This window comes from Engystomops pustulosus, chromosome 10, assembly GCF_040894005.1.
Source record: "Engystomops pustulosus chromosome 10, aEngPut4.maternal, whole genome shotgun sequence".
NCBI lineage: Eukaryota > Metazoa > Chordata > Amphibia > Anura > Leptodactylidae > Engystomops > Engystomops pustulosus.
Genome location: NC_092420.1, coordinates 42857905 through 42871264, shown reverse-complemented (window position 1 = coordinate 42871264; position 13360 = coordinate 42857905). Strand labels below are relative to the sequence as shown.

Here is a 13360-nt window from a genome sequence, read left to right as displayed (position 1 = left end):
CTAAGGGAGACACTTCTGGAATGCATTTTAACACTTCTAGCATTCATTACCCTGAATGTTTTTTTCTTTTTATGTATTACAGATTAAAGAATTAGAACCTCTTTTGTGTAACTTGGATAATCCTTCCCAAGTTATCTGGACATCATCCAGCAATGCAAGAAGGTCTGCCTTCAGTCTCTCAGACTATCAGCATAAGGAAGGCCAGGAATCTTACAGTTCATCTAAATATGCTACTGACCTGCTTAGTGTTGCTTTAAATAGGCATTATAATACGAAGGTCAGTCCAGGTGGTTATTGTAATATTTTGGCTTGCCTTTCTTATTTATATTCTGTTTACATTGGAGATCTGATTGATAAAGAAAAATGAGTCCACCTAACATGCATGTAAAATAATGCCTTCACAATCTACCAAGTGTTTTGGTCCTGAAATATTAAGTTTTAGAATTTTTTCATACATTTACAAGAATTAAACCTGTACCAAAAAAAAAAAAAGAAGATTTTGCCATCTTCTGGTGCTAATTACTTTTTCATACTTCAGTGTACAGAGCTGAGGGTGGTGTGTTGAAACCTTGCAACTTTTGGTGCTACTATTTTAAGACTGTATGAACTTTTGACCATTTTTTATTATTGATATTTTTTTTTAGATTTTTCAAAATGGCAAAAAGTGCCATTTTCGACTTTGGGTGCTATTTTCTGTTAAGGGGTTACACACAGTGAAAAAACGTTATTTTATTTTGATTGGGCATTTTTGGACGTGGTGATACCTAATTTTTTTATGCTATTTACTGTTTCTCTTTACATTAGTTCTAGGGAAAGGGGGTGATTTGAATTTGTATTAATTTTTTTTATTTTTTACTATTTTTTTTTAGACTCCCTCGGGTACTTTAAGCCTAGGTTGTCTGATTGATCCTACGATATACTGCTATATTACAGAATGGCAGTATATGGGGATTTTGCACATCATCAATTACAATTTGTAAATCACATATTGTAATTAATGAGTTAAAATGAGTCGGCCTTGGGTCTTCGGAAGACCAGAGGCTGTCATGGTGACCAATCGCTGCCCCCCAGTGGCGTCACTGGGAGCAACAATGTTCCCCAAGATGGCGTCACCCATGTAACCCCATTTTTTGGAAACTGTCGGCGGCGATGGGCAGGTTAGCAATATGCAGCAAAGACTTTACCAGCTATGGAGAGGGCTCAGCCCTTGAGCCCTCTCCATGCACCTGCACCCGACGTGTGATGTACTATTACTTCACATGTCGGGAAGGGGTTAATAATAATTTTTTATATAGTGCACACAGATTACACAGCGCTGCACAGAGCTTGCCAGATCTGGTTTATTTTACATTTACTACAGAATTGATCTAGATGTCATTTTTAAAATTGGCATGGCAATGGTTTTTGGGACCTTTTACGAGCTAAAAATGGCATTCCTTGTGACTGATTCATTCGTGTGTGTGTGTGTGTGTGTATAATAAATGTACAATTCAAGTATAAGCAGAGACCCCTAATTTTAACACAAAAAAACTGAAACAACCTATTGACTAGAGTATAAACCGAGGGTGGTAAAGGCGTTTGTCACAGCCCCCTGAAGTATATAGCCAGCCTGCCACCCTGTCCTATACTATATAGCCAGCCCGCCCCCTGTCGTATACAGCTAGCCACCCAGCCCGCCCCCTGTCGTATATAGCTAGCTAGCCAGCCATCCAGTCCTGCCCTATGTCGTATATAGCTAGCCAGCCAGCCCTGCCCTTTGTCGTATATAGCTAGCCAGCCCTGCCCTTTGTCGTATATAGCTAGCCAGCCAGCCAGCCCCACGACTGTCCTCTTCTATCCATCGGGGCCCCGGCATCGACTACATGTCCCCTCACTGCCCTTTGTCGTATATAGCTTTGTCGCCCTTTGTCGTATATAGCTCGCCAGCCAGCCCCGCGTCAGTCCTCTTCTACACACATCGGGGCCCTGGCATCGGCTTCTTGTCCCCGCACGGTCATTTGCAGGCATCATGACGTCAGCCGCATGCTATGTGCGCCAGGGCCGTGATGATTAGAGGCGTCAGAATGTGAGTACACTTTGTTTTTTCTCTTGACTTGAGTTTAAGCACATTGTGCTGAAAAACTCAGCTTATACTCGAGTATATACTTTTTTTTTTTTGTGGTTATTTTTCATAATGTTGTCAAACATTTTAAAGATCGGAATCTACATTATGTAGAAAGTGTAAATAATTCTCTTTTCAGGGTTTGTTTTCCAGTGTGGTATGTCCAGGACTTGTTATGACCAATCTCACCTATGGGATCTTGCCATCTTTCTTCTGGACCTTGATTATGCCAGTTATGTGGTTGGTAAGTAAATTTTTTCTTATGTCAGCTGTATCATTATTGCTCAGACCTCAATTTTACCATAAAATTGACCTTTCAAATGTTTAAATTTATTTTCCCTTTTAACGTTCTACTTGCATAAAGCACTACTTGCATAAACCACAATGTCTCATGAGAAAACAATCTCAAAATCACAGGGATATCTTTTTTTTTAACTGTAAATTTTTATTAAAAATCTTTCAAGCATAACATAGAACAGTGGGTAGTGCATGCAATGTTGGTCTATTCATACATCGAATCAGAGCTGTGTTTTGTATAATAATAAACAATAGCTAAGTCAGCATTCAAGTTAAATTATCCAGAGCGAAGGACAGCGTTACAATGCTGTATCTGTTGTATTTAAACTTTATAAAACTGCCATAACATGCTATGAATCTCCAGTGGTTTTTCAAATGGACTATTGCTACAATACCCACTTCAAAAATTAAGTAACTAATAAAACAATCCAGACGAGACAGGTTACATGCATTAGGAAAGGTAAGAAATGGGTCGAGTGAACCAAAACTGCAGAGCCTTTTTTTGCGTATTTGAACTACAGGGGTTGCGATCACATATACCATATACTCCTGGCTGACATGGTAACCAATTACTGCCTCGCATTTAATGCTGTTTTTCAGGTTAACAACCTTCCCAAAGGGTCTCCTATTTAGCAGTCCTGTAATGCTTTTAGTCGCTTCAGATTGAAAGTGATCATACCATTTACATTGTGCGGGGGTTGTAGTACTGTGTGTGTGTGTGTGTGTGAAAACAATGCATTAAAGAGGAAAGAAAGAGCTGGCACTCACCGCTGTGGAAGTAAAATCAGTCTTTTATTCCATATCGCTTTAAAAACTTCGCTACAGGAGAGAGGAATAAAGCAGGTCCCCTCATCACTTTTAGATGGAGTAGAACCATTAACCCCTTAAGGACCAGGTCCTTTTTCGTTTTTGCGTCTTTATTTTTCACACCCCACCTTCAAAAATCTATAACTTTTTTATTTTTCCATGTAGAGAGCTGTGTGATGGCTTGTTTTCTGCGTAACAAATTGCACTTCATAGTGATGGCATTTAATTGTCTATGACATATACTGGGAAGCGGGAAAAAAATTCTGAATGCAGTGAAAATGGTGATAAAACGCATTTGCGCCGTTTTCTTGTGGGCGTGGATTTTACGTCTTTCACTGTGCGCTCCAAATGACATGTCTAATTTATTCATTGGGTCAATACGATCACATGGATACCAAATTTGTATAGGTTTTATAATGTTTTCATACATTTACAAAAATTAAAATTCTTCATTCTTGTACAAAAAAAAAAATTCTTCATTTTGCCGTCTTCTTGCGCTAATAACTTTTTTATACTTTGGTGTATGGAGCTGTGGGTGGTGTCATTTTTTGCGACTTTTGATGACATTTTCAATACTTTTATTTTTAGAATTGTACGACCTTTTGATCACTTTTTATTGAATTTTTAATATTTTTCAAAATGGCAAAAAAAATGCCATTTGCGACTTTGGGCACTATTTTCCGTTACGGGGTTAAACGCAGTAAAAAAACATTCTTATATTTTGATAGATCGGGCATTTTCGGACGCGGCGATACCTAATGTATTTAGGATTTTTACTGTTTATTTATATTTATATCAGTTCTAGGGAAAGGGGGGTGATTTGAATTTTTAGGTTTTTTTAATATAATTTTTATTTTTTTTATTAAAATGTTTTACTATTTTTTAGACTCCCTAGGGTACTTTAACCCTAGGTTGTCTGATTGATCCTACCATATACTGCCATACTACAGTATGGCAGTATATGGGGATTTTGCACACCAACTATTACAATGTGCAGATCGCACATTGTAATAGATGGCCTAAAACATGATAGCCTCGGATCATTGTGTGATCCGAGGCTGTCATGGCAACGGATCGCCGCTCCCCGATGACGTCACAGGGAGCGGTGATCGGAGCCAAGATGGCGGCGCCCACGCGCCGCTAGCTCGTTAATGCCGCCGGCAGCTTTGCCGGCGGCGATGAAAGGGTTAACACCCGCGATCGGTACATGCGCCGATCGCGGGTGTTAGCGACGGGTGCTTGCTTCATTGTGAAGCAAGCACCCGGCGTGTATGAAGAGGGCTCAGCCCATGAACCCTCTTCATACTACCCCATGCGCAATAAAACGTACAGGTACGTCTTATTGCACTGTGGGGTTAAAGACCACCTTGTTCGAAGTTGTTTGCCCCTTAATCAGAAAAAAATTGGTTGGAGAGATCTATACTTTTGGGAAATTTTTCTTGTGGTAACTGTAACTTTTGACCCTTCTTCATAAAAGGTAAATGTCTGAACATCGGAGGTCTCGCCCATATACTCAGACAGTTTATTTCTTGCAAATCCTCATTTTTGGTCTATGTGTTGTTCTGCCCTTGTGGCAGATTTACATAGGCCAAACTATCAAGAAATAGTTTGTACGTTACTGCGAGCACCGTTATTCTATCAAAACAGGTGAGGGGGCACCTTGACTAATTCAGCATATTAGAGAAACGCACACCAGTAATCCTAATTCAATCTCCTTTGCAGGCTTAGAAATTGTTCCTGTACCTCTTAATGGAGGTGACCGGCAAAAAACCCTCCTCAGGAGAGAAGCTTCTTGGATTATTAAAACAAATGCATTGGGACCATTAGGTCTCAATGATTAAAAATGATATGAGTGTGTTTTTATAATGAAAAAGGCTGTAAAGTTATATTGTAAAGTTTCTGCTGTAAAGTTTACTTGCTCCTTTTTGTAAAGAAGGTGCTGGCACCCTGAGCTCATTTGTAACTACAATATATTTGCGTATTAGAGAAACACAAATGCTGGTAATCCCAAATCGATCTCCTTTGCATTTAGAAATTGTTCCTGTACCTCCTAATGGAGGCGTCAGGAAAAGAAAACAAATGCGTTGGTCTCAACGATAAAAATGATGTGAGTGTGTTTTTATAATGAAAAACGCTGTAAATTTATATTGTAAAGTTTCTGCTGTAAAGTTTACTTGCTCCTCTTTGTAAAGAAAGTGCAGGCACCCTGTGATTCCTTATCTTTTTACATCTTTACCAATTATCTAAACATTTTTATATAAAAATCTAAAAAAGATAATATATCTTACTTACTTTCTGACCCTATGATATTGTGGATTGTAATGCCTTTTTTGTGTTCAATATGCTAGCACCTCTTCCTTTCTCTCCAGACCAATAAAATGAAATGTTTATGGTTGCTAAGTTAAAGAGAACCCGTCATGCAAAATAACCCTCCTAAACTAAATATATTTTCATAAACTCCCATTAGAGAGCATTGCCTCTATCCCTTCGTTGTCCCTCTACATGCCTGTAAACCTAAGCAATGAGGTCCTAAAGCTGTATGCAAATGACCTGTGAAATGTCCAATGAAGCATTAGCATATTCAAGCTGTCCACTCTATTCATGAGTGGGAGGCACAGCCACACCCCCAGTGCTTGACTGACAGCCTGTATAATGGAGTGAGGCTGTATAATGATGTGCTTCCTGGTGCTGGCGGCCACACCCCCTGCAGCCTGTGTGTGCATGTGTGTGTGTTTAGGAGAGATACAGCAGCTCCAGGCAGCCATGTTACAGCAGAATATGTCAGATTCATGTGTAGCTGCTGTCTGTGTCTCTCACCTGTATATTAGGAGGATGCAGCATGTCAGCAGAAACACCGCACACACTAGCAATGCTTTACTATACATTACACACAGACATGAGCAGGGGGAGGAGAGGGGAGGGGGAACAGGAGTGACATCACTGCCTCTGACCATGTGACCAGCCTCATTTACATAATAAAGAAAAGATGATTTTACAATGATTAATGTATGAAATAACTAGATGGGATCCTTGTGAGCTGCTCCAACAGGTAGAGGTGACAGGACAAGTGACACAGACCTGATGACAGGTGTCCTTTAAGGGTTGCGGCTGCTCAGTTAAGAAACAGCTGAGGACGCCTTCCAATTAGGCAGGATTAAGCGCTTGTAGCGCGAAACGGGCCGTCACCTCTTCTGGGCTCCTGCTTTATTCCTCTCTCCTGTAGTGAAGTTTTTAAAGCGATATGGAGTAAAAGACTGATTTTACTTCAACAGAGGTGAGTGCCAGCTCTTTCTTTCCTCTTGAATGCATTGTTTTCTAAGCATTGTGAACTATGTGAGCTAGAGCACCCCCGCGCAAGTTTGTTTCCAGATCCTCATTGCCTGGACTGATTGATTTCAAGTTAATGCTCAAAAAAAATCTGCTGTGGGATGTTTTGTTAGCGCTGTGCCCCTCTGTTTTCTTCCTTTTGTGCAGTACTGTGTGTGTGTGTTGTCAATGTCCAATTGGACTGAAAGTGCCAGAAGACATAAAGCTACCAGTTATAGGTCCGATTTCTCCATTTTAAAATGCCCCTTAAGGCATTTTTTTCTTGTAAACGAAAACCATTTAAAATAAGGGCTATTCATACTTGCTCTAGTCTTTGGGGGAAAGACCATTATCCCAATGTTCCCTCTCTAAGTATCTCGTTTGCACCACATTAATTAGAACAGGAACTGTGCAGTTTGATACTTAACAGCATAATGGTAGTGTATACCTGTAAGTAATTGTATATGCAAAGTTATTTTAGTTGTAGTATAATTTAAAATAAATTTTACTTTTAATCCTTCAGATCCGTTTGTTCACACACTCATTTACTATTTCGCCATATAATGGAGCAGAAGCTTTGGTAAGTTTGTTTAACCGGTTAAGGACCGGGCCCTTTCCCATTTTTTCATTTCCATTTTTCACTCCCCACCTTCAAAAATCTAACTTTTTTATTTTTACACGTAAAAAGCTATGTGACGGCTCGTTTTTGGGGAACAAATTGCACTTCATAGTGATCACATTGAATATTCCATGGCATGTACTGGGAAGCGGGAAAAAAATTCCAAATGCAGTGAAAATGGTGAAAAAACGCATTTGTGTCGTATTCTTGTGGTCTTGGATATTACGGCTTTTACTTCACGCCACAAATGCTGCATCTAATTTATTCTTTGGGTCAGTACGATTACAGGGATACCAAATTTGTATAGGTTTTATAATGTTTTCATACATTTACAAAAATTAAAACCTCATGAACAAAAATTTTTTTTTTATTTTGCCGTCTTCTTGTGCTTATAACTTTTCCATACTTCGTTGTATGGAGTTGAGGGTGGTGTCATCTTTTGCGACTTTTGATGATGTTTTCAATGATTATTATTTTTAGGACTGTACGACCTTTTGATCACTTTTTATAGAATTTTAAATTTTTTTTAAATGGCAAAAAAGTGCCAGTTTTGACTTTGGACGCGATTTTCCGTTACAGGTTTAAACGTAGTGAAAAAACGTTATTATATTTTGATAGATCAGGCATTTTTGGATGCGGCGATACCTAATGTGTTTATGATTTTTACTGTTTATTTATATTTATATCAGTTCTAGGGAAAGGGGGGTGATTTGAATTTTTAGGTTTTTTTTTTTTTAACTTTTTTTTTATTTTTACTATTTTTCAAACTCCCTAGGGTACTTTAACCCTAGATTGTCTGATCGATCCTACCATATACTGCCATACTACAATATGGCAGTATATGGGGATTTTACTCCTCATACATTACAATGTGCTGGTAGCACATTGTAATGAATGGGTTAACCCGAAGTAGCTTCGGGTCTTCGTGAGACCCAAAGATCCCTTCTGGTTTTGACGGCTGCATGCTCAGACAGTTTACACTGTTCTACAATTATTAAGTATTGTAGAGCAGTGTATTGGACTTGAAACAGCGATCAGAGCATCCCTGGTTCAAGTTTGTATAAGTAATAAAAGTTAAGAACAAATTAAAAAATAAAACCTTAAAATATAAGCCCCTAAAATGTCACTTTCCCATAAAACACTTAATAAAGTATAAAAAACAAATACACAAAAAACCCCCACATAAATGCAGAAAAATAAAATGCAAAAAATGTTCAGAAAAAAGAATTTTTAATTAATACTTTCTTTAAAATGCTCTAAAAAGTGAATTAAAAAATGTTACACACTCTAAATTAAGACCACTAAAAAAAACAACTCTTCTTGCAAAAAATAAGCCCTTAACCAGTTTAGTCAGGGGAAAAATTAAAAAGTTCTGTGTATTAAAAGATGGTGATGCTAAAATGAACAAGATTTTCTCCAAATTGGTTTTTATTCAGTAAAATTTAATAAAACACACAAAATCCCCAAATATTTGGTATTGCAATGTCCGTGACAATCTGCATAATAACATAATTGTTATTGGACCTGCTAAGTGAACCCCGTAAAAAACAACCTCAAAAAAGATGATAATTTTTAATTAATACCCTTTAAAGAATTCTCCAAAAAAGTGATTAAAAAAGTTATGCAATCTAAAATGAGACCACTAAAATTTTGGGAAAAAAATGAGGTGTTTTCTTAATCATGGCGATGCATAGAATACAAATAATATACTATTTTTATGGTACGGTAAACTAGTAGTAAAGCGTCCATACCTTATGTCAAACCGCCCACTTCCTGAAAGTGACAAATACCACGCCCCTTTGATTCAGAAGTACTCGTCCCTTTGATTTAGTCCTATTTCTCTCCCGTTTTTTATGGGGTTTCTGTAATGTGAGGGTGCAGGGTTGTTGTAATGTGTGGGTACCTGGAGGCTGTGCAGAGTGAACCCCCTTTTATGTGATCTGTATCAGATTCATTATATATTCATTTATTATTCATTTATTATTATTATATTCATTATATTGGATGTCACACATAGTTTAATTTAACTTTAATTGGGCTTGTATAACATTTATATACATTGTTTAATCATAGATAAAAGGGTGGCTGGCGGCTGTGCAGAGAGGCTGTGCAGAGTGAACCCCCTTTTATGTGGTCTGTAGCAGATTCATATTATATTGGTTGTCACACATAGTTTAATTTAACTTTAATTGTATACTTATCGAATGCAGTGTTCTTAATTGAAGTATAAATTGAACCCCCCCTTTGATTCAGTCCTATTTCCCTTTCTCCCTTTTTTATGGGGTGCTCTGTATGTAATGCTTTGGGTTGTATGGCACATGTAATGTGTGGGTGCAGAATGAACCCCCTTTTATCTAATGCAGTGTTCTTAATTGAAGTATAAATTGAAACCCCCTTTTGATTCAATCCTATTCCTCCTCCCCCTTTTATCTAATAGGATGTAATGTGTGGATGCCTGGAGGCTGTGCAGAGTGATCCCCCCTCCTCCCCCTTCTATCTAATATGCTTCTAGTGTTCTTAAGTGAAGTATAAATTGAATTGAAGTATAAATTTAAATGAAATTGTGTGTGATCTTGGTTTGTATTATCTTTGTTGTAACACATAGTTTAATATAACTTTAATATTACTTTTATATATAATGTTTAATCATAGATAAAATGACAAAAATGAAACAAACGCCTCAAAGTTTAACGTTTTATTGAACAAAAAAAAATGTATACAGCAAAGAATAATAAAATATATTCAGACAATTGCATTAATCTGATACAAAAACAATATCCCAGATAAAAAGAAATATTACTATGTTGTAACACAGAGCTTAATATAACTTTAATACAAAGTTAAATATTGAGCAAAAATTTATACAGCAAACAATAATAAAATTTTCTATGTTTTCTGTAGAAGGTCTGGACAAGAGCCTGTGAGAGGCTCAATAAGTTTAGAATCTAAGGGTCACTCTGTCCTTATACAGGCAGTCCCCAGGTTACATAGAAGATAGGGTCTGTAGGTTTGTTCTTAAGTTGAATTTGTATGTAAGTCGGAACTGTATATTTTATCATTGTAATCCCAGACAGAACTTTTTTGGTCTCTGTGACAATTGGATTTTAAAAATGTTGCGTTGTCATAATAATCAGGATTAACACTAAAGCTTCATTGCAGACACCTGTGATAACTGTTACAGCTGATCATTGTAGCCTAGGACTATAGTACAATAAATTAACAATATCCAGTGGTCCGTTTGTAACTATGGGTCGTATGTAAGTCGAGTGTTCTTAAGTAGGGGACCGCCTGTATTCTGTTTTCAGCTGATAAGATCCCATTAGCACACTGCCCCTACATTAATTACACTGTATGATGCAATATGATGCATGAGAAAAGTGCGAAGATAACGGAAAAATCTGTCAGGAAGTACCTGACAGGATATACTTTTCACACAAAAAAACAGAAGTTTAAATACACTTACCCAACAAGTTTAAATACACTTACCCAATATGCTACATCAGCATGTATAAAACTAGTAGAAACATTTGCATTATAGAGTTAGCCACGCAGTTTGTAATAAGAGGAGCCCCCTTTTCTTTGGGAGTAAACTTATCACTGTTGGGGTGGATGAAATAGACAGTCCTTTGCGTGTGGGAGTGAATGATTCGGATGGTTCAATCAGTGACATTTTTATTTCTTTAAGATTCTCTTGCATAGTTGAATTACCCACAACTGTAGAGGGGATATTTAGTTCAGCCATGGTACAAATATGTTCCATACAGTAGGTATTTTGTTTTTTAGCAGGCTGTGACTCAGATCTCTCAAAATGCTGTACCATGTGTATCTGGAAAGGACATCAATTACAGTTAAAATATATTTCAGGACATTGTTTTCTTACACCAAGCCCCTTTACTGTGATACATAACTTTAATAGGTATATTCAAATATTTCTCAAATTCTTCAGGGATCATCAGGAGAGTAATTAATACAGAAATGAGAAAATAAAAAACTTTTGCCTGCGTCCTGATGGTGGGCGCCGGCAGCTATGATGGTAGCCACTGATCGCGGCGACAGAACGCAGAGATTAAAAGGAGGCAGGCTCCACCCATCCCCGCCCACCGTGTGACGCAAGTCTGTAGTCCCATTGGTTAGGGCCAGACAGCCAATCACAGACCAATGGGGGGAGGAGCCTAATGCGGAGCGATGTCTCTTCATTCTAAATAAGTGTGAAGGATCGCTACAGTAAGTACAATCCGAGCTGAGGAGTATGCCAAGACATAAAACTAGCTACCTAAACAGAGGGTAACATATCAGACAGAGCAAAGCTATAAAGTTCGCTAAAAGCGGCCGGAATGGTAAATCTGCTCGGACAGTCACTCCAATCAGTGGGAAAGGTACAAAGTAATTTATCCCTGATCAAGTCTACTATTAGCGAATGGTCTAGAGGTGCATTAAAGAGGTCAGTGAATCCGGAATGAAGCTTCCTTAGCAGACATATGCCGAGACTAAGTCTCTTTTTACATATATTACACAGAACACTGAAGGGAGAACAGTTATTCTATAAAAGGGGCAAATGAGATTGCATTGTTAAATCCATCTGGCTTGACGCATCCCATGCGAAAAATCCATTGTGCCTCCTTCCTCTGAATCCTATTGTCCCAATCCCCTCTCCTCGGTAAAGGTCTCACGCTTTCAATCGCCTGGAAGACCAGAGACTGAGGGTCACCATGATGGAAACGGTGTTCATGATTCGAGATTGGCTTATCTCTAGAGTTCACAACGTCCCCTATATGTTCTAAAATCCGAGTTTTGAATTCACAGAAGGTTTTACCCACATAATTATTGGGCATGGGCAGGTGATAAGGTATACTACGCCAGTTGTACGGCAGTTTACAAATTCTCTATTTTCATAGGACCTGCAGGTAGACGCACTACAAAAACGTTTACTTTGACAGATGTATTTACATCTCTTGCATCTGCCACATTTATAGGTGTCCTTCAGGCGACATTTATCCAGCCAAATATTTTCAGCCGTAATGGGGGATAGATGGCTATGGACTAAACGGTCCCTTAAGTTCCGCCCTCTTCTATATGTCACGGCTGGGCGTTCTGTGAGTCTGCTCTTAATATCCCCATCTTTCAAGAGAATGTGCCAAAATTTATCAAGGATATTTCTTGTTGCTGAAGATTGATTGTCAAATGTCGAGACCAAACGAATGTAGCTATCTGTCTCTTCCCGATTTTTGGGGAATAGGAGATCTGTCCTATAAGTAGCCTTGGCATTCATCTTGGCCGACTCTGACTCTACTGGGATATGCTCTGCTAATAAACCTCTTTTCCAAATCCAAACACTTAATGTTAAAATCCTCTTCCTGGGAACAATTCCTCCTCATTCTGAGGAACTGTCCCTTTGGTATACCTCGTTTTAAGGATGGAGGATGGTGGCTTATCAGGACAGGAGGCTGTTTGATGCTGTGGGTTTTCGATACACTGACGTTCTCAGAGTTCCATCCCCTTGTAACCTAATATTTAGGTCAAGGAAGGGCAACTTATCGTCATGAAATTCTGACGTGAATGTTAGCCCTGTGGGGTTTTCATTCAGGATTTTGACAAAGTCCCCAAAGGCTCCTGTCGTGTCCGTCCACAAAATCAGGACATCGTCGATGAATCTAGTCCATAAAAGGATATGCAATGTCAATGTCTCCATCCCTTCTGTGAACACAAAGCGCTCCTCCCACCAACCCAGGAAGAGGTTTGCATATGTGGGAGCCGCAGAGCTCCCCATTGCAGTCCCCGTGAGCTGGTGGAAGAAGCGCCCATCGAACAGAAAGTAATTGTTCCAGAATGAATTGCATTAGGTCCACAATCAGTTGATTGTGCCCAGCCAGATGCGTCCCTCTTGTATCCACAAGTAATGTTTTAATGCCATGATGCCTTTCTCATGCGGAATGGAGCTATATAAAGCCTCCACGTCTAGGGTCGCTAAAAGAGTACCTGGAGGGACACTAATGTCCTCCAGTCTTCTAAGCACGTCCATTGTGTCACGGACGAACGATGGCAGAGCAGTCACAAAAGGTCTCATGATCGTATCCACGTGTGTGCTTATCCCTTGTGTCAAGCTGTTTATCCCAGACACAATGGGGCGGCCCTTTAAAGGGGGGATAGCCCTTATTGACCTTCGGTAGGCCATAAAATGTGGCGATTGTAGGATATTTAGGCATCAAAACTTTCTGTTCTTGTTCACTGAT

General features: G+C 38.8%; 1 protein-coding gene across 5 annotated transcripts in view; it reads left to right on the top strand.

The window, feature by feature from the left end:
* HSD17B7 (hydroxysteroid 17-beta dehydrogenase 7) overlaps nt 1-13360 on the top strand; it is a 121180-nt gene that overhangs the window by 86788 nt on the left and 21032 nt on the right. For 3 of the 5 annotated variants that reach the window (XM_072128123.1, XM_072128120.1, XM_072128121.1), the window contains 3 exons: nt 83-277; nt 2241-2345; nt 7035-7091. In XM_072128123.1, the coding sequence (XP_071984224.1) occupies nt 83-277; nt 2241-2345; nt 7035-7091 (357 nt within the window). The remainder of the gene's footprint in view (nt 1-82; nt 278-2240; nt 2346-7034; nt 7092-13360) is intronic. The other 2 variants (XM_072128124.1, XM_072128122.1) reach the window with 1 other exon arrangement.